Here is a 19,790-nt window from a genome sequence, read left to right on the forward strand (position 1 = left end):
ACTCTTAGCCACAACCACATTTACCAATTGTAAGCAAGTATATATGAATGTGCTACTGCTATGTGTATATACCTATGTTGTGGACGCTGAGTAGTGAGTACTTACCAGGAACGTTATCAGGTAAGCAAATCGTTGTCAGTCCGACGAACTTGACCCTGGCGTCTAAAGGGTCTGTCCTTGACACTTCAGGCTTGTCAGGGGCACCAAAATCCTTCCAGGGACACCACAAACCTGTCAGGGGCACCTACGGCCTTGTAGGGGCGCCACAGGCCCGCCAGGGGCACCACAGGCCTGCCAGGAAGCAGGGGCACCACAGGTCTAGCAAGTATACACGACAGGCCTGTCAGGGGCACAACGGGCCTGTTGGGCCCATGAGCACCCCTAGGGGCAGGGGCACCACAGTCCTTCCAGGGGCACCGCAGGCCTGTGAGGGGCACCAGCGGCCTAGCAGGGGCACCAGTCAACACAGGCCTGCCAGGGGCACCACAGACCTGCCAGGGGCACCAGAGGCCTGCCAGGAGCACCACCGACCTCGCAGGGGTAACTTGGGCCTGTCAGGGCCCAGGGGCACCACGGGCCTGTCGAGAGGCACTTCAGGCTTTTCAGGGGCACCATAGTCCTCTCCGGGCGCAGGGGTAGCAGGGGCGCCAGAGGCCTGCCAGGGGCACTACAGGCCTAGCAAGGGCACCACTGGTCTATCAGGGGCACCACGAGCCTGTCATAGCCAGGCATCTCAGGCTTGTCAAGGCCCAGGGGCACCACAGGTCTGTGAGGGGCACCAGCGACCTAGCAGGGGCACCAGTCAACACAGGTCTGCCAGGGGCGCCACAGACCTGCCAGGGGCACCAGAGGTCTGCCAGGGGCACCACCGGCCTCGCAGGGGCACCTTGGGCCTGTCAGGGGCACCACGGGCCTGCCGAGGGGCACTTCAGACTTTTCAGGGGCACCAGTCCTCTCCGGGCGCAGGGGTACCAGCGGCCTAGCAAGGGCACCAGAGGTCTGCCAGGGGCACCAGCGGCCTAGCAAGGGCACCAGAGGTCTGCCAGGGGGCACCACAGGCCTAACAAGGGCACCACGGGCCTGTCAGGGGCACCTCAGGCTTGTCAGGGCCCAGGGACACCACAGTCCTTCCAAGGGCACCGCAAGCCTGTCAGGGGCACCAGAGGCCTGCCAGGGGCACCACAGGCCTAGCAAGGGCACCACTGGCCTGTCAGGGGCACCTCAGGCTTGTCAGGGCCCAGGGGCACCACAGTCCTTCCAGGGGCATTACAAGCCTGTCAGGGGCACCAGAGGCCTAGCAAGGGCACCACAGGCCTGCCAGGGGCACCACCGGCCTTGCAGGGGCGCCTCAGGCCTGTCAGGGGCACCACGTGCCTGCCGGGGACACTTCAGGCTTGTCAGGGGCGTTACAGTCCTGCCAGGGCCCAGGGGCACCAGGCCCGTGGTGTCCCTGCTAGGCCTGTGGTGCCTCTGGCGGTCCTGTGGTGCCCCTGTTAGGACTGTGATACCCCTGATAGGCCGGTGGTGCCCCTGGCAGGTCTTTGGGCCCCCGGGCCTCAAGGGGGGGGGGGGGCATGACCCATGTGACCCCCCTTGGATCCGCCACTGCGTCCACGGAGACTGCCGTAGGACAAGGAAAGGCACCCAACACTCAACGGCTTGACGGGGCTGAGATTCGCACCACCACACTTGCCAAATGCCGGTTGTCTTGTGGACTATCGACATTAGCTTTGGTTAATCTCCGTGAGGAACATCCAACGAATACTGTCCACAATAATCTTGTCGCCGATTTAGTGCGTTTTACGAGTAAAGTGCGACCTTCGTGTAAAATCGTTCTAGGTCGACAGTCAAGACATAGTATGGGCACTGTGTAGACACGAAGCAAGAAAAGTCAATACGAAATCACATCTCAAAGACACCGTTGTCACCTGACAACTTATGACCGCCGACCGGCTGTTTCCGCCACACAGAAACGAGATGAGATACTCGCGCTACATGTATTAACACACGACACACGTTACAACAATAACAACACATTACCAAGTACAAACATCGTTTCTACGAAGAAACGCACAGCTGTCACCTGTCGCCGTTCCTCGACGCGATTAGGAAAAGGAATGAACGGGTGCGCGCCAATAAAGCTTGTAAGAAGACAGGAAAATGATGGCAAGGATTATAAAGAGGGTCAGAAGTGAGTCGGGGAAAGCTAGCGCCATCACGACATAGCACAGTGTTTGCTACAACTACCAGATCTAATTTTCATTTGGTGACTACCTAGACGCGACACAGCGAGCAGAACTAACCGGAAGGAACAACCAGTGGGATACCACACTTAGAACTTTGATAGTCAAGGCGGAGCGGTGAGAAACCCGAAACTCCTTACGGCTTACACACTGCGCGTTCAAATACTCAGGCTCGATAGTTAGAGAGCGATAGGAAACCAGTTACCAGGAACACACAGGAGCGGACAGATGAGTAGCATGAGTAGCAGACAGCGAAGCAGCATGAGTAGCGTGTCTGGCTTTATCATCAAGCAGTGAGGTGGGAAGCCGGGTCGCACAGAGTGTTTAGATACTCACGCTGAATATCCAGCTGGTCGGCCTCCTCCACCACACTGTCGGCGCTCAGTAAGTGGACGGCCTCTCTGGGGCAGCGCTCGCTCGGTGGTGTCAGCACTGAGCTCGCCGACTCGGGTTAGAGGCCAACCGTCACAGACCACTGACAAGACGAACTTCACTCACTGACCAGCCAATAATGTTAGGGAATGTAAGACAAATATGGCATCGGTAGCAAAGCCATGTTGAGTCAAACAGTGAAGTGCGTCGAACACTAAAGCTGGGTGTACACTCCGACTTCCCGGCAAAAAGACGTGGAGATCGGGAGCAGAATCGTGCTGATATTGCTGTTCATCACCGCAGATGACTGGGAAAAATATATCGAAAGTCCCCGCCGAGCGCGGGGACTTGATCCCGAAGGGCTCCTCACTCCCAGTAACGGTCTAGGCTCCAGGTGGTGACGGTGCGCCATGGGCGCCTCGTCCCACACGATGAGCGCCGTCCGTCGGATGAGCTCCGCCAGCGGGCTCTGCGCGCTGATGGCGCACGTTGATGTCGCGTCGACCTGCAGCGGTGCCTTGAAACTTGAGTGGTATGTGCGCGGCCGCCGTCCAGCAGAGTGGCAGCGATTCCACTGAAGGCCACGGCGAGCGCCACCAGACCCTGCGAGCGCACCGCCGCCAGCAGCGTGTTGAAGACGTACGTCTTTCCCGTGCCGCCAGCGGCGTCCACGAACACGGCCAGCGGACGCCGCCCGTCGACGGCCGCCAGAACCCGATCGAAGATGGCCCGCTGGGACGGCAGGAGTATCGGCAGCTGGATGGCCACCTGGTCTCGGAGCGCTGCCGCATTCTACTCCATTAGAGAAGGATGCAGTGTAGCCACACTTCCTGGGAGATGCCGCATCCTTCTCCAGTTTGGCAACACATTTCAAATAAAATGGCCGTGACGCACTAAGTGAGGGTCACATGTGTGACGGCTGTTCACTCACGAGTCGGGAAACATCTCCTGCGGCACGTCCACCCACACCTGCCGCGTTCCCAGACTGTCCACCCATCTCCTCAGCGTCTCGGGGCAGACGGGGTCACCCGGGTGGGCCCACAGGGTGAGCCCACACCCGGGCAGGTCACCCAGCAGCCCCTCCAGCTGCCGCTGTGACCTCAATGCCACATCAGCCCGCACGGCCAGCGTCGCCGCCCGGCCCCGCGCCAGTGCTGCCATCTGTGATATGTTGAGTGTACTTAGTGTTGCGTCGCCGCCGCTAGGTGGACACCAGCCCAGGGAGACGACGGGAGGGATGGTGACGTTGTCGAAGCGGGCGTGATGCGAGAGGAGGGTCTCGGCGCAGACCGGCGCTGGATTCCCAGAGGTGCTGATGACGTCAGCGTTCAGCACCAGTGGCGTCACAGCCTGTGGGAAGAGGAGAGAGTTAGGGGCCTAGGGTTAACTCACACTGACACCGGTTCGAACGATAAACGTCGGCAGATAAAGCCACCAGAGAGCTAAACCAAGACACCAAGTGCTTCTATCCTCAGGATACAGAAATCCTTCTCCTCCACGCCGCAACCCCCGCTCCGGGCTGGACAGGTAACTTTATGTCATGCGGGCTGCTCCCTTGGAGCAGCACCGCTGCTTCCGAGGGAGCGCACCCCATAGCCGGGTGCAGAGAGTGCTTGGGGGGCTGGTCGGCCTGTCCTCTGGACGGGCTCAGCCCCGGTGACTCACTAGGGTGCCTGCCCAGACCAATGTCACCCCTTAATTCCTATCATCCTTCCGGCTCTGCAATGGTCTTGTTAGACCGAAAGGGCCTAACCCAACAAAACAAACACACAGACCCGTATGATTTGACTCACCACGCGGCCATAAACTATCTGTCCTCGCTATCCTCAGAGGCGGCCCATTCTAATTGATCAGATAGCCCTGTTCCTGCCTGACACGCACCCCAACAGGCAAACTATAAAGGCTGGTCTAGCAATGTATATATCCTCCGGGATGACCGTAGTTACGTCAGTGACCACGGACCAGCCTGTCCCATCCCATCGGCTCACTCCCGTCCAAAAGGGAGGGTGCACTAATTACTGCGGTGCAAATTCAACCAATATTTGAAAAAGCGATCGATGGTGATATAAAGTACTGAATCAGCCTTAGTTTGAAGATACTGGTGAACTATTACTAACGAAAGGATCACATGTCATCAGAAACCAGCTCCAGTCACCAACTTACCGCTATCCCCGAGAGCAGCAGGAGGTCAACGACCTCGGCAATGACGTCATCACACTTGAGGTCGAGTTTGACGATTTTCTTTGTGTGCGACTGCCGCACGATGTCAATAAAACGCTCAGCTGTTATGTCCGCCGTCACTGCGAACATGGGGGGGGGGGACTAGAATTAATTCCACATACTAAATGAGTGTGTAGGCAAGCGACAGGGATATACGCACCAAAAGCCCGCAATTGCGCTCGTTTCAAGATCACTCCATTCCACATTCGTTTGGCAATAAGTCAGACAATAAGCCTCATTCGTGACCAGATAATGTCCGTTTAAGCACGAGCTGTTAGCAGCTCGTTTATTTTGATCGGTTGGTTCCCTCGGTATAATGACACCATTTCAGAGCCGGAGGGATTATAGGAATTAAGCGAGGCCGATTGGTCTGGGCAGACATCCAGGTGAGTCGCCAGGGCTGAGCCCATCACGTGGACAGGCCACCCAGCCCCACTTAAGGTCATCTCACCGCACGATAGGCCTGCCGCTGAGGACCCGACCCCTGAGGTCATTTGTATCTGACTCACGGCGGATACAAATGAGCCGGATCAGGGGGATTGAGGTGCTGAGAAGGATGCGAGTATACATCAATGGGATAAAAGGGCGAGTCTCTCGCAGCTAGTTTATTGATTTTTTTTCGAACTACTCCGCCACCCATTATTAGGTGACCAGGAGTGCCCCCACCCTCAGCCCAGCGACTCACAGCACCTTACGTTAACACCAGACAAAAATAAAAAAAGGATAAGTCGCGGCACTCCCAGCTAGGAAAATTGAAAAAAAGTAAGCAAAAGAAGTGCGGGAACCGATTAATAAATAAAAAGAGCCAAAGTAGTCATTGCTGAAAGCAGCGGATGACTGTTCTACTACATCTAAGAAAGAAGTCATTCATACATGCATACATAATTGGTTAGTAGAGTGCATTCAGCCTTTCACTCCTAGAAGAAAAATCAGCAAATGGCTTGATAAACCACATGTTTAATTATAAAAAGCCCGGAGTAGTGGCCACCCCGTTTGATGCCTACCTGCCGGCGGATGAGCGATGTACGGTTTGCGTTCACCGTCGCTAGATGGCAGTGTACAGACGTCGGCCTCCAGCGCGTCCACTGCTGGGTCGTCCAGCGCTGCCCGCAGGTGGCTCTCGCAGTTAACGGCGTGTGCCCAGCGGAGCCGCTGCCGGTCGCCGGACGCGTCACAGAAGGCCCTGTGCATCACCGGCCACTACCGACCGTACCGTACGGCAGTAGATGGCAGCACCGGTCCTACCGGGCGCGGTGGGGCGGCGGTAGATGGCAGCACCAGTGCTCCCGGGCGCGGTGAGGCCCGCACTCGCCCGGTGCCGGCACTCGGCAGACAGTCCACTGTTAATCCACTGTTAATCTCAGTTGTCACCACCACGAGTCAGGTGCTGCGTGGCTTGCAGCAGGTATGAAAACTAAAAAAGAAAATTGTCTCAAGTTACTGAAAGGTGTTTGCCCTGGATCATGGATGGCAATCTATGCTAACTCATCTCACAAGGACACACTGTTGTAAACCATGTAACTAAACCCCGAGAGCCTTCAGAAAATGAAATGATTGGGGTTACTAACTGAACAGTGAACAGTCCCATGGTCAGCAATGCTGTGTAAGTGGGCTGGGGCCAAATACACTTTTAATAAATATGGGAATTTGTGTGACACTTGACAGCCTGTGCTATCTCAATCTCCAAATCAGGAGTGTCAAACATGTTCTACATACCACGTGTAAGCCTGCTATGACTATCTCAGACCTTAAGCACATTGAGCTACAACAGCTCACAGCAACAATTGAGCATAAAATGTGGCCAATATACATACATCTCCATTGATCAATGTCAGTTTCAATACTACCACAGACAAACACATGCAGGGAACGCGGTATTAGTATATATTAGGACCGAGTGGACAATTGTGACGCTGTTGATACAAATATGTAACAGCAAACAATTTAGGTTTTAGGTTAGGTTAGGTTAGGTTTGGTTGTAGGTTTGTAGGTTTTAGGTTGGTAGGTTTGTAGGTTTTAGGTTGTTAGGTTGTAGGTTTGTTATTTGTAGGTTGTAGGTTGGGGTTGTAGGTACTAAACAGGTAAGGTTAGGTCAGGTTTGATTATGTTTTTTTTTCTTTTTTTATGTCCAAGACATATAAGTATCATTTTTGGATTCAGGATGTCAAATTATGTAAGAATATGAAAACTTTATCTTTTAACAGTCACTCGGACTTAATGTATTCTTTTACCGGGAACGCTCGTTCGTCTCAAGAACAGGTTGACTGGGCTCAAAAGTTGGTGAGAAATCGAAAGTAGGAGCCTTCATGGGGACTGTTTAATGTCAGATGGGTGGGTCTGATGACTGCGATCTGATCTAATTTTAATTGGCATCTCAATCTTGGATCAGGATCTGACTTGCATGAATGCTCGTCAAAGGCCACTTCAACATCTCAGGAACATCAGGTTCTTTAGCCAATCACATTAAATTTCATAGGCAGATAGGTAGGTAGAGCATGTAGGGCCTAGAATTAAATGCTTTTAGCAAGGGGCTTTTAGGACGTTTACCCGAACCCCTCGAACTGTTTGCCAATGTTTGCGTGGTCAGCTTTGATTTTTTTTTTTTTTTTTAGTGGCCCTTACTTACGTTACTGGCCTCGCGAGGAGGGCGGCGACCTAACTACGCCGCGCAAAAGAAACCGGCCGTCCTAACTAAGACCGGTGGCCACTTTTACTGCAAGACAACATGGGAAAACCCATATCCATGTACTATGCCATGAATATGGAGAAAAACCCATGAATTTACGTTAAACAGTGAGACTTACCGTTAAATTGATGTTTGTGAGGGGAGGGAAGGAGGAAGTTTGTGAATGGTAATTGGTAGGGTTACGATGTTACGATAAAAGTTGGATGATAGGAAAGGATATGTCGCTGCCGCTGTTGAGGGCCGATTGTTGTACCCGGGCCTGTGGTCGCCCAAACCCGGCCGCTGCCGCTGTTCAGCGGCCGGGTCCGTGACTGAAGAATCCTTGGCCGCTGCTCGTCGTTGTGCAGTGGGTGAAGGGACAACCCCAGAGTATGTGGACAGTTCCTTGCGATGATAGCGAGAAGGATGAAAAAAACGCTTTTCGCATTCGTTCGGCGACTATATACCTATTCCTTGTAATGCGGTATGCCTAAGGCCAAGTAATGGTGCTTACTTTACAGTTTGTCGGAATAAGGTGAGTTTAAGACAAAATCAAGTACTAGATCAGTTAGTGCTGGATCATCTCCGAGAAGAGTCGTGTTTTGCCGTTATATTTGTTTACATTCATATATGTATCACGGCGTTCATAATCGTCTCGCTTAGATAGAGATGAAAATCTGCCACTTTGAGTTTCAAGCCTTATGCAAATTTGCTCCAATACTTTAAAAAATAGGCTTGAAGTCAATGACGGATTATAATAAATTAAAATTTTTAATTTATCGAGGAGAAAGAGTTGAAAAAGCTATCGAAAATTGATTTTTACGACGTCAGCCCACCTCTATCCCCGCCCGAAGCGCACGGTTTGAAAGATTTGAAATCGAATGGATCGAATGGCGACAAATGTTAGGAAGGGTGTGCTGTTACTACAGACTACTATATTGATAATGATCTGCGAGTGCTGATCTTATGCAACTAAGCGTTTAGAAAAAGATTTAGATATAACATTCTCAAGTACCTAACTCATAATCGGTGTTTTGTCTGAGTTAAATCAGCAAAGGTAAGTCAAAGTGAACCGGTGGACGTCGAATCATGACGACGCATTAGCACCAGCAATCCTCTGCATGTTTTTCATGACCACTAGTTTTCAAATAAAAATTCAAGCATATGAAAGTGAGAGCTAACTTATAATTGAAAGTGAAAGAGTGTCAGTGTCAATGTCAGCGACATTATGTTGCTAACTGTCGATGCATTTTGATTTGCCTTTGCCTTAGTGTAAGTAATCTAATTTCAAATTTGTTTAAATAGTTGAAGGCAATATTATGCATTTTCTATGTGAACTAGCAATTAAAATAGACTGGTTCTTATTGTTACAAACTGTTACCAAGTCTACATCATTGATATTTCTCTTCAGCAAGTTCAAGTTATGACCCTGAGACAAGCTGTTTTTTAACTTTCTGAGTCTGGTTGTTCGACAGACTATCGGCCTCCAGCCTGTCCTGCCGGCTGCACGATGACGCCTCCTGCTGCGATCACGGAGGCGATACAGCGCCAAAAGTCTGTGGCTGGCGTCCGACTGGATGCCTACTACAAGCAGCTGCTGGAGCTGTTCGAGGAGATAGGAGTCCCTGAGACAGACTGGGAGGGGCGTCTGGGGAACATCTGGGGACATGTTGTCACCACCATGCAGGAGGTAAGGGTGAAATGGCACAACTCTGCCATGATCTATACTGAAGAAGTTCCCTACCAGTTGGCATAAAAGCTATCTTGTCCAGAGGGGTGTTCACGGGCACCGCACACTGCTGCGTGCGGTGTGTGCGGTACGTCCAGCAGGCGTTGGGGTAGGGGATGGGTAGGCGGCTCTGACGTCACGGCTGCGTGCGGTGGACGGTCCGCTGTGGCCAGTCCCGACCGGCCACAGCGGTCGCTGTGTGCGGTGACGCAAGGCTGACGTAGGGACGCAGTGGGCGGAGCTTGGAGGCTGTGTGCGGTCCGACCGCACACTGGGTCCGTGAACAGCCCTCTGTGCTTCTGGTATCTTGCTTTCCTTATCTCTGTGCCATAACCTGTTCCAATTCATGATTTCAGATTGATTTAAATCACCCTCCCTTCAACATATGAAAGGTAGAATGGTTCTTGGAGGCAGTGTTTTTAATGTTTTTTTTTTGTATGTTTTTTTGTATGCATTGCTTGTACATTTGCTTTGTTTGGTAGGTACCTGCTTGCTAGTTACTATGCTGATTTCTGAAACTGCCTTGCATTCACTCTGATTTCAGTTAAATAGATCATATTCAGACCAGACGGTGTAGTATCAACGATGCACGGCTTATTCCCCGGCCATTCATAACTGCGCTCTGCCCTGCCCTCGCTGAGTGCTCTGCACCCTGCCCCTGCGGACTGCTGTGTGCCCGCTTCCTCTGACCGCGCTCTGCGCCCGCCCCACCCCCGCTGACTGTATTCTGTCCCCCCCCCCCGCCCCGCTGGCAGGAGGTGGAGGAGGAGAAGCGGCGCGTGCGTCACCTCACGGACAGTATCGAGGAGAACGGCCGGCAGCTGCTGAAGCTGGCCTCACTGCTGGGCCGTGTGGTGGACGAGCCGGACGAAAACCTCAGCCTGCTGCAGCTGGACAGGCTGCTGCGCGAGCGGCTGCAGCAGCTGCAGCTGGAAAAGGAGAAAATCACCGCACAGATGCAGACGCTCCGGGTGAGTCCAGACGGCGAGAGAGCGGGAGGCCTCACTGGCGGGCGCGAACGGGGGAGGTTGGGCTGGACGGCAGACAGTCGGCTAAAATGAATACAGTATTTACTTCCTTTGGCGAAATGGTTGGTCACGTTCTCAGTATTGTCCTCGCTGTTATAAAAAGTTTCAGATTAAATCGTACTTTTGTGATTTATGCTCGTCGGGTAATTATTACGGTGAAAATAAATGATGATAATACCAACCATTCCCAAAAGTTCGGATAAGTTGACTGAGATCGATCTAAAATGCTGCGACACATGATAATCTAGCGTATAATTGTCTGTGCCGTTCTATGAATTTCAAAGCTGGCTGCTTTCCTTCCAGTTGCCTCCAACCAGACCCGTGTACAACCATTCTCCGACCCTCAATCCCTAACCGCCCCCGCTATCTCTGTCCCGCAGGACGAGGAGGCGGTGCTGTGCTCTCAGCTCGGTATCCCCACACTCACCCTGGCCGCCGAGGTCCCGCAAGACGCCGACTTCCGCGAGATGCGGGAGCACCTGGCGCACATGCGGGCCACGCGCCAGGAGCGCCAGGCGACGTTCGAGCGTCTGCGTCAGCGTCTGTTCCCGCTGCTGGAGGCGCTGGAGCGGTGTGCGGACGGCGAGCTGGAGACCCAGGTGGTGTGGGAGGCGGACGACTGCCGTCTGCCGCTCACCACCGATAACCTGGAGGCCATGGAGCGCCGCCTGCTGGCGCTGCAGGCAGAGGAGGCCGCTAACAAGGCGGAGGCCGAGAAACTGCGCGCCAGGCTCGGTCAGCTGTGGGCCAGGCTGGAGGTGAGAGATAGATAAAGGGAGAGCTGAGGTGATCTGAAGAAGGGGATCTTGGTGGTTATAGGGCCGGTGTGGGCCGCCGGGGATACCTGGAGCTTAAATCTTATATTTTATTTTATTTTGATTATGTGATATGCGATTTGAAATGATTTATAGGCATTTTATGTCTCCATCCAACGAAAGGTTCCGGGCGTAGTCTCACATATACCTTACTTATTATGAACTTCACCAGACTTGGTATGTGTCCATCTAACCCTTCTAATACTCCACCCAACTCCAAAACCTCACCTAGCTGTGAGGTAAGTAATACACCTAACTCACCCGTTCTGTGCCCCCGTCGTCTCCCAGGTTCCGGAGGACCGGCGTGCCAGCGTGCTCGCCTCGTGCACGGGTCACAAACCGAGCACGCTCCACCTGCTGCGGGAGGAAGTGAACAAACAGGAGGAGCTGAAGCGACAGAACGTAGAGAAGTTCGTGCGCGCGCTGCGGGTCGAGATATCGGAGATGTGGGAAAAGTGTTTCTACTCAGCGGAGCAGCGGGCCGCGTTCGACGGGTACCACAGCACCACGTGAGTCCAGCGGGCGGAAGGATTGATGTGGGGGGGGGGGGGTTGTCGAATGGACTGGCGGACCGACCGACCGACTGATGGACTGAGCGACGAGCTGGCCTCGTGGCTCATCATGGGCTGGTGATGGCTTTCAATGCGAGGAACGGTTGGGAACTCGGAGACATATTGTGTTCCATGCTGTATGCTGAGCGTTAGTCACAGTTAACGTTTCTTTTTGCCGCTGCGCTTTGTGTTTGCGAGTTGACTGAAGCTATCGAGTCAGTGCGTTCAGGAATGCCAGCTTGTAGTATGAGGTAGCCGGTGCGAATACTCAGGAAAGGCACAAAAAAAGAACACCTTTCCGATACCACCCCGCTTTCTCTCTGTTGTATAGTTTTACCGAGAAGCTTCCGTGTGATCACTGCACCACTGTAATCTATTTACCGATGCACTCGGCTGGGAAACAAAAGACATCGTTCCTCGCGCTTTGTTTTGCAGTTTTACCGAGCAGCTGCTGGAGGAGCATGAGGAGGAGCTGGAGCGGGTCCGGCGCTACTACGAGACGAATCGGGTGCTCATCAAGGACGTCAACGACCACCAGAAGCTGTGGACCAAGATGATCGAGCTCGAGGATCGGGTCAACGACCCGGCCAGGTAACAGCGGCAGTGACGGGAAGGGAAAGTGGGTGAAGGATAGGAGTAAATGTACCTCGACAGATCCGGGGATTTAGGATGAATGGAAAACACGTGTGCAGTAAGATGCGGAGGGCTTTCAGTCGTGGGATTATTCGAGGCACATGAAGAGCCGTTGGAAAGTTATGATGTTGGTGCCGTGATCATTCCTGTTGTTAGGTCGTCTCTGCCTATTATCGCTGAGTTCTCTAATTTGTCTTGTGCACCGAATGGCGACTGGTGATGCGAACAGGAACATCTATTGATATTTGAGACAGTCGCAAAAGATTGATATCGTGCCATTATGCCATGCAGGGCATTAGGGTTTCATTCGTAATGTTTTCGCCTCCTCCGCTGGAACGGTCTCGCGGACCGCGGTTTCCGTTTTCCACTAAGAACCGTCGCTGATCGACGATCACGCCATATATTCTGCTAAGTACGTCCTGCTTACGTTTCTGTGCGTCAGATTCTCCAACCGCGGCGGGCAGCTCCTGCTGGAGGAGAAGGAGCGAAAGAAGATCGCGCGCCGCCTGCCCAAAGTGGAGAGCGACCTCCAGCAGCTGATCCAGAGGTGAGTCCGGGGGGATCTCCAGCAGCTGATCCAGAGGTGAGTCCCAGGAGCCGGGGTCGGGGCGGGGGTGGGGGGGGGGGGACCTCCAGCAGCTGATCCAGAGGTAAGTCCGGGGGGGGGCGACCTCCAGCAGCTGATCCAGAGGTAAGTCCGGGGGGGGCGACCTCCAGCAGCTGATCCAGAGGTAAGTCCGGGGGGGGGGGCGACCTCCAGCAGCTGATCCAGAGGTGAGTCCGAGGTGCGGGACGGGCGGCGCTGGCCGAGACACTGGATGGGTGATAGTCACTTAAACATTTGGGCTCATTGCTGTCGGTAATCAGCAGTAGCTACCTTTTTCATGGTTGTCATAATTATGAGCAATAAATAATGCATTGCATAACATTTTTCCTTGTTGGTGTAAAATATATATTGTCGTCGTGTTGGAGTGGCTATCTGTTATTGAATGCAGATGATTTCTGTTCCATTTATCTCGACTCTTGACTCAACTGTGCTAAGGTGTCTGCATTCAGGAAATCTACAATAATTAATGATTGCTCAATGCTCATCACTTTTCAATAGGTACCGGCCGTGGTATAGTTGTTGAGATAATTTTCCCCCAATGCTAAATAACTGATATTTTCTCCTCCGCGTGAAAACGGCGGCGAATGTATTTTGTATCGATGCTTGTTGAAGTAACTTTGTATGCGATTTTGTTTCCGAGTTACCCCTCCCCGCTCAGTCTCCTTCCCTGACCATCCGTGTCTCCGTGTCTTCTCCTCTGCTGCAGGTGGGAGTCGCAGCACAACGCCACATTCCGGGTGTTTGGGTACGATTTCGCTGCCTATATCGAACAACAGAAAAAGGAGTACAACGAGCGCAAGGAGCAGGAGCGTGAGGAGCGCGCTAACAAGAAGGCCCACCAGCTGGAGCACGTGAGTGGCGCGAACCCGCGAACCTGCCCGCGCGGGATCAGTGGGGGGGGGGGAAGGGGTTGTTTGTGATGCGAGGATTAGGAGTAAAGGCAGGGATGTGGTGGGGTGTGTTGTAATTGGGTGGTGCTGTTATGTGCACGGCAGGCAGTGTAATTTGTGTGGATATATTTTGTTGATTGTTAAACTTATGTAGAGTCGTTACGAAGGATAGATTTACGAAAGACATTTAGGATTGAAAAATGGATGAAACATATTTTATGCTTATGTTGGCGTCAAATATATACCTATTGGGTATGCCCTCATATTTAGCTTAGCGTAGCTCGGGCGTTTCTTAGCAACATAGCGTAACTCAGATAAATTTGCTCACCTTTACTTACACATCTCTCGCCCCTCTCCGCCTCAGGAGACCATGTTCGGCGCGCGTCCCGTGACGCCGGCCAAGCGTCGGGCGGGCGGCGCTAGTGAGCGCGGCTCACCCTCCAAACACCGGCGGCTGGAGTCGACCCGCCTGGGCTCTCAGCTGCGTGCCGCCTCGCCCGGCCTGGGACGCAGCGCCCGCACGCCGCTGTCGCTCTTCAACCCGGCCTCCATCAACAGGTCAGTGTGGGATCGAATCCCGGCGGCGGCCGAGTGTTTTTTTCGGGTTTGTGAGGGCGGTATGGGTGTTTTGTAGTTGGTGTAGTGGTGTATTCGTAGTTTGACAACCTGCCTGTCTTGTAGAGGTAGACTAGTGTGTCGGGAATGAGCTCGTATTTAGACTTTTAGTGCATGCCAAGTGAATGCGTACCAAATGGCCTGACTGACTACGTACGGGGAGAAGTTAACTCAAAAGTGATCAAGTTATCAGCTTGAACAAAGTTCTGTCTTTGGGCTAATCCTTTTCAGTTTGTGTCAGGGGTACATCATTTGAAAGTGCCACAGATGTTTCTCTACAGGCAGCAAACGTCTATTTGTTTCGGTTTCAAAATCATTTTGGGCTTAATATATCAGGATTTTATTTAAACATTATGAATTAAAATTGTCTTAACATTAGTTATTATTGGCATGCCTCAAATGCGGCTAGCTCCGCTCATTAAATTAGCCGGTTGTTTACGGTTTTGTACCGAGCTACACTTATACATCTATCGACATTAGATTGGTGCTATAGTGTTGAGTGCACATACAACTTTTTGCCCCGCCCCATCGACACACATCACAACGTTTCCATCTTCGTCTGAAGCACGCCTACATCAGTCCTTTGTCTCCTCAGTGATCACTGTTCCTGCCTCCGCCGAACAAGTTCTCTCGTGTTTCCACTTTCCAGTCGCGTCCTTCAATACGTCCCACACGATCACAATTCACGATGTAAAAGTATGTGTAGTGGTTAGTTAGTTAGTACGTTCAACGTCCATCGTCCCACGGACACTGTCCTCAGTAGTTCAGTACGTCACACACCCATAAGTCCACTTAGACCTTTTCCACATCAATTTCACGACATTCTACTTTGACCATCTTCGTCCCACAATATCCTACCTCGTCCATTCTACACCCCATCCCACATCCCATCCCACATCTTTTCTTTCATCTACTTGTTTGTCCCTCTTCCTCCCTACTCCATTCTTCCTCACCCTAAACCCATTCCTCCGTCCCACCACAATTCCTCCATCTCTTCCTTCCTCCCTCCATCCATCCCTCCCCTCCCTTTCTTCCCTTCGCCTGTCTGACGCAACGCCGTCTCTCTCTCTCTCTCTCTCTCTCTCTCTCTCTCTCTCTCTCTCTCTCTCTCTCTCTCTCTCTCTCTCTCTCTCTCTCACTCTCCGGTATACCGTCTCCTGCAGGCTGCCGTTGACTCCCATCCAGGATCGCCGCGTGCTCCGCTCCAAGTGAGTGTCCGTCCGCCCGCCCGCCCCCTGTCCGCCGGTCGGCCGGCCCGGTGGAGGTAAGCGGCCCGAGAGGCGCGCTTCCACGCCCGCTTCCATGGCTAAGCGCCTGCGCGGCACGCTGTACCTAACCAGCCCCGCACGGCAACTCAATATGCTCCACGGCACACTGACTGCCCTGGCCTGTAACCCGCGCTGGCTGGGGCTCCTCCGCGGCCGGAGATACGCAGCTGCACATTGCACAGCAGCTGTAGATTCACAGTTGCTGATGTGTTGCAGTGCATTGCACAGCACGCACTGCAGCTGTAAATTCACTTCACAGTTGCAGACCTGATGCGAATCAGTACAACGCGCTGTTGTGCGTCTTGCTGCTGTAAATGTGCAACTGTACTATTTGCATTTGCTGCTTGGATTGACTAAACTGACGCGCTTACGCGTTGCTGGAAAGAGGGCACTAACACACAGCTTGTCCTAACCCAACCCAACATATACCTAACATAGCACTCTGCTTTAGCACTCACACAATCAGTGCATCGCGAGTATCTTATTATCGCGACAGCCGACAGGTAGATGCCTTGATTGATTTACATGCGTTCTGAGCTTCGACCGGAGTCCGTGAAATCTACGAGATTTCTTCCGATGCCTGTACTTCTCCTGTCACTTTCGATACCGAGCATTATGTTTGGAATTATGGAAGTAGACTCTTTGCTATGCTTTTTCAATATTCTTCCATCGCATGCGTTAGTGTACGAACGTTAGATTAGGATCCTTTAAGCGAACTTTTCTCTCCAGTGATGATATGTTGCTTCAGCCATGTTTACCAAAGCCTTTTGAGCACTAGAGGCGTTAGGTCGTTGATGTTTATGTTCAACTGGTGTCTATTTGTTCGTTGTTCATGCTACTTTTGCTCTAGTTTTGACGGTTGGGGCAATTAAGTAACACACGATTGTCTTTTATTTGCAGCCGCTGAGCGGTTAGCTGGTAAGCGAGCCTGTCTTCAGGAGGCGGCTGCTTTTCAGTATTCTTTTCATCTCTCTTAATCTTACTTTCTTTTTGTCGCAAGAATTAATCAGGATCTTCTCGACTAAACGTCGACGGTGCCAAACATAGTTTCAGTGGTTTGGTTGCGCGGTATTTTCGTTAGCAAAATAGTCAAAATTACCCAGTCGTTTTGTTGGTTGGGTGTAGTTGTTTTTCAATAGTGCATTTGTGTAGTACAAAGTAGTCCGTGTTCACCCCTCGTCAAGGCGCAATGGGCTTTGACGAAATGCGGCGGTAGATATCAATCAGGCGTTGTGATTTCTGCGTTTCTGCTATCTTTTCTGAACTATTTATGTTCTTTATTGCTTTCTGTATAATCAGCTCATATTTGTACTCGTAGTTTGCATGGAACTAATTGTCGACCTGATAGAACTTGCGTATTCTGTATCTTTTGGAGATTTAAATGATGCCGCATGGGCTGATGGAACTTTTCCATTTTGGCGTCAAAATGGAGACTCCTGGTATAATTACGAGCGAGCGAGCGCAGCGAGCGAAGCGAGTCTTTTCAATATAACGGAAAAATCTCAGTATGAGCGGCCCGGCCCGGCCCGGCCCGGCCCGGCCTGTAACGCTTTTGAGAGGCTTATATCTCAGCAACCGCTGGACCGATTGACCTGCGGTCTTTTTTGCTGGGTAGCCCCATCCCTTCTATCCCGTAATTGACTACTTTTGATGCATCTCAGTGACCGTCGTGGCACGTGCCACGTGAAAAGTCAAGGGTGTTCAAGCTGTTTTGCAAAAGTAGTGATTTTGAGAGGCTCATATCTCAGCAGCCGCTTGGGCGATTGGCTTGCGGTAATTTTTGTAGGGTAGCAGCATCCCTTCTACCAAAAATAGGATACTCCCGATATATGTGGGTCACCCACAGTGCACGTGCAAAATACAACAATAAGAACAATAAGAGGTGTCAAATTTGTTCCCATTTTAATAACTCGGTATTTACTGGGGCGATTTCGCTGAAACTTGGCATGCAGGTAGGCACCCACCAGGCAATGCATTCCCATGTGTTGCGGTTAAGGTGCTACTGCACGTGCGCACGTGCAGGGGGCGCTTCCAGATCTCGAGAACGGCTGGGCCGATTGCGCTCAAATTTGGTACATGGTTGGGGACCAGTTAGTAGGGTGCCGTGCAAAAGTCAGTTTGGACCCCGTTTGCACGTGCGCACGTGCAGGATGCCGCTTCCAGATCTCAGGAACGGCTGGGCTGATTGCGTTCAAATTTGGTACACCGCTAGCGACCGGTTAGAAGGGTGCTTTGCGCAAGCCCGTTGGAAGTACCCTCTCGCCCTTCCGCACGTGCAGGGCTCACTATCTCGCTCGCTCGTTCTTCGCCCAAAAGGCGTTTTACTGGTAGTTATAGTTTTGAGTGAAACCTGTCCATAGGTGCCCCTAGTTAAAAAAGAACGAGTGTGCATTTGCTGTATGCAATATGTGAATTAATACTGTGCAGACTTTCAGACATTATATCACTCAATAAGTCTGTGTCGTACTAAAACAAATGTGCTAGCTCAATTTAACGTCCATGCTTCGTAAATTACACAAAGTAAGTGACACTATCACTCCCTCTTCGTCTGTGTAACGGCTCGTCTCGGCACCGTCCCGCCCTCTGTCTTATGTCACTTCACCCGTTACGCCGCCTCTAACCCCCGCCCCCGCGTCTCCCCCACAGGGACGTGGCCATGGCGCGCACGGCTCCCGGAAAGCTGAGCGCGCGCAACGTCAGTCTGTCGTCGGACATGTCGTACGCCGAGTTCACGCGCGGCCTGCGCCGACTGCAGGCGGCGGCTGCGGACACGTCGCCGGCCGTGCGCGCCTCCACCCGCAGTCGGCGCCGCTCGCAGCGGCTGGGCGGCTTGCCGCCGGCGCCGGTCGCCCCGGCCGCCGCCGCCGGCGCCCGCACGCCCCGCACGCCGCGAACGGCCGGAGGTGTGGCCGCCAAGTCGCCGGCCCGCTCGGCGGCGCGGCCGGCTCTGACCCCTCGGCGCCGCAGCCGGCTCGGACTGCCGGCGCTCTTCTGAGCGGCTGCAGGCGGCGGACTGGAGCACCGTTCGTTCAGAGCGGTACGGCGCCGCGCCGCGGACTCGGCGGCGGCCCGAGGGACAGACGTTACGGCTCGGCTTCCCGGGTGACGGGCGGGTCGGCCCGGAACCCCGCTGGTGAGGGGACGGGGTGGGGAGGGATCTGCGGGGGGTGGGGGGTGGAAGAGTGATTGTTGAGGGGTCAGCGCGTTTGGGGGGCGGGGGTCTGTGGATGGGTGTGATTGTTGGGGGATGCGTGAAGAGATCAGGATTTGGTGGGGTGAGCGCGGTGTTGTCTCAGCCACCTCGCCGAGCTACAGTACGAGGAGGTCGACTGCTGCCTTCCTAGACTTTCCGTTGGTGTACGGCAGAGTCCGAGCTGACGTCACCAGAGGTGTCGGACGTCACCTACGTCAGTGCGCTGTCCGCTGGCCAGTGTGTGTGATGTGAACGAGCGAGGGCGCGGCGCGGGCGGCGCGGACGGCTGCCCAGTGCGATGGCTGTTTTGTACAGGGTGCCTTCCGTAACAGACCTGAAGTATGAATGTGTTATGTTAAAACAACCTAAAGTAGGAGATAGACGGAAAATTAACGATTTCGTGTAACGGTGGATTAGTGGCTTATTGTAATCAGAACGTGGTCGTTTGTCCAGTCAGCGGCTGAGTGCTATGCGTAGCGTTTTACGCTATTTTAAGGTAAATTCTATCTGCTAATGTAGGAGCAGCTTCTTGTTTTAGCTGTGAATGGATTCTTTATGCTTAGTTCTAGTATTATCTTTCGCATGTCTGTCCTTTTCCATTTTAACAAGCAGCTTCGCGCACGGTGTATAGAGTCACCATTTAGAAATAAATAACTACATTTCGTTGTGAGTTTGAGTGGGAGAAAAGGCTGCCTCGAAAAAGCTGTGAACTCTGCTGGTGGCGTAACGTGGGCACATAGAACACGTCTCATGAAGAAAACGTTGATCCGTGCTAGCTGCAGCCATAACTGAAAAGGTCGCCAATAATATTGCCTTCAGTTTGTGAGACACTATGGAGGCTCGGCTGTTGCATCTATATTGTGCTGTGTAAGGCAGCGACTGACTGACTAGGTAGTGGTCGGTTGGTTTTTCCACAGTGTATATGGTTTTTCCACAGTGTATGGGTTTTTCGATACTGCAC

The 19,790-nt window shown here is 52.7% G+C and overlaps 2 protein-coding genes across 3 annotated transcripts; one reads left to right on the forward strand and one right to left on the reverse strand.

Moving 5' to 3' along the window:
- Window positions 1-1,983: 1,983 nt before the first annotated feature.
- Window positions 1,984-6,356, reverse strand: LOC122372814 (protein FAM151A-like). The gene is made up of 3 exons (XM_043350410.1): window positions 5,840-6,356; window positions 4,779-4,915; window positions 1,984-3,965 (listed from the first exon to the last, which is right to left on the reverse strand). Exons 1-3 carry the CDS (start codon window positions 6,024-6,026, stop codon window positions 3,543-3,545), a joined length of 747 nt encoding a protein of 248 aa, XP_043206345.1. The 5' UTR covers window positions 6,027-6,356; the 3' UTR covers window positions 1,984-3,542.
- A 2,032-nt stretch (window positions 6,357-8,388) lies between these two features.
- LOC122372820 (protein regulator of cytokinesis 1-like) lies at window positions 8,389-19,492 on the forward strand. 2 transcript variants are annotated; one of them, XM_043350415.1, is made up of 11 exons: window positions 8,389-8,557; window positions 8,976-9,190; window positions 9,985-10,200; window positions 10,638-11,015; window positions 11,361-11,581; window positions 12,059-12,214; window positions 12,699-12,803; window positions 13,570-13,714; window positions 14,118-14,311; window positions 15,532-15,576; window positions 18,283-19,492. In XM_043350415.1, the coding sequence occupies exons 2-11, from the start codon at window positions 9,011-9,013 to the stop codon at window positions 18,629-18,631; spliced, it is 1,989 nt and encodes a 662-aa protein (XP_043206350.1). In that variant the 5' UTR covers window positions 8,389-8,557; window positions 8,976-9,010; the 3' UTR covers window positions 18,632-19,492. The 2 variants fall into 2 exon arrangements, with proteins under 2 accessions (XP_043206350.1, XP_043206351.1); XM_043350416.1 differs by lacking the exon at window positions 15,532-15,576 and having other exon boundaries at window positions 8,401-8,557.
- Window positions 19,493-19,790: the final 298 nt, after the last annotated feature.

This window comes from Amphibalanus amphitrite, unplaced genomic scaffold (assembly GCF_019059575.1).
Source record: "Amphibalanus amphitrite isolate SeventyFive unplaced genomic scaffold, NRLGWU_Aamphi_draft 001404F_arrow, whole genome shotgun sequence".
NCBI lineage: Eukaryota > Metazoa > Arthropoda > Thecostraca > Balanomorpha > Balanidae > Amphibalanus > Amphibalanus amphitrite.

Excerpts from the sequence above, each read along its gene's own strand:
- LOC122372820 (XM_043350415.1), top strand. The coding sequence starts at position 9,011 with ATGACGCCTCCTGCTGCGATCACGGAGGCGATACAGCGCCAAAAGTCT. Across the intron at positions 11,016-11,360 it reads AGCTGTGGGCCAGGCTGGAG|GTTCCGGAGGACCGGCGTGC; the intron begins GTGAGAGATAGA and ends GTCGTCTCCCAG. Across the intron at positions 15,577-18,282 it reads CGCCGCGTGCTCCGCTCCAA|GGACGTGGCCATGGCGCGCA; the intron begins GTGAGTGTCCGT and ends TCTCCCCCACAG.
- LOC122372814 (XM_043350410.1), bottom strand. The coding sequence starts at position 6,026 with ATGCACAGGGCCTTCTGTGACGCGTCCGGCGACCGGCAGCGGCTCCGC. Across the intron at positions 4,916-5,839 it reads CATCGCTCATCCGCCGGCAG|TGACGGCGGACATAACAGCT; the intron begins GTAGGCATCAAA and ends CCATGTTCGCAG. Across the intron at positions 3,966-4,778 it reads TGCTGCTCTCGGGGATAGCG|GCTGTGACGCCACTGGTGCT; the intron begins GTAAGTTGGTGA and ends CTCTTCCCACAG.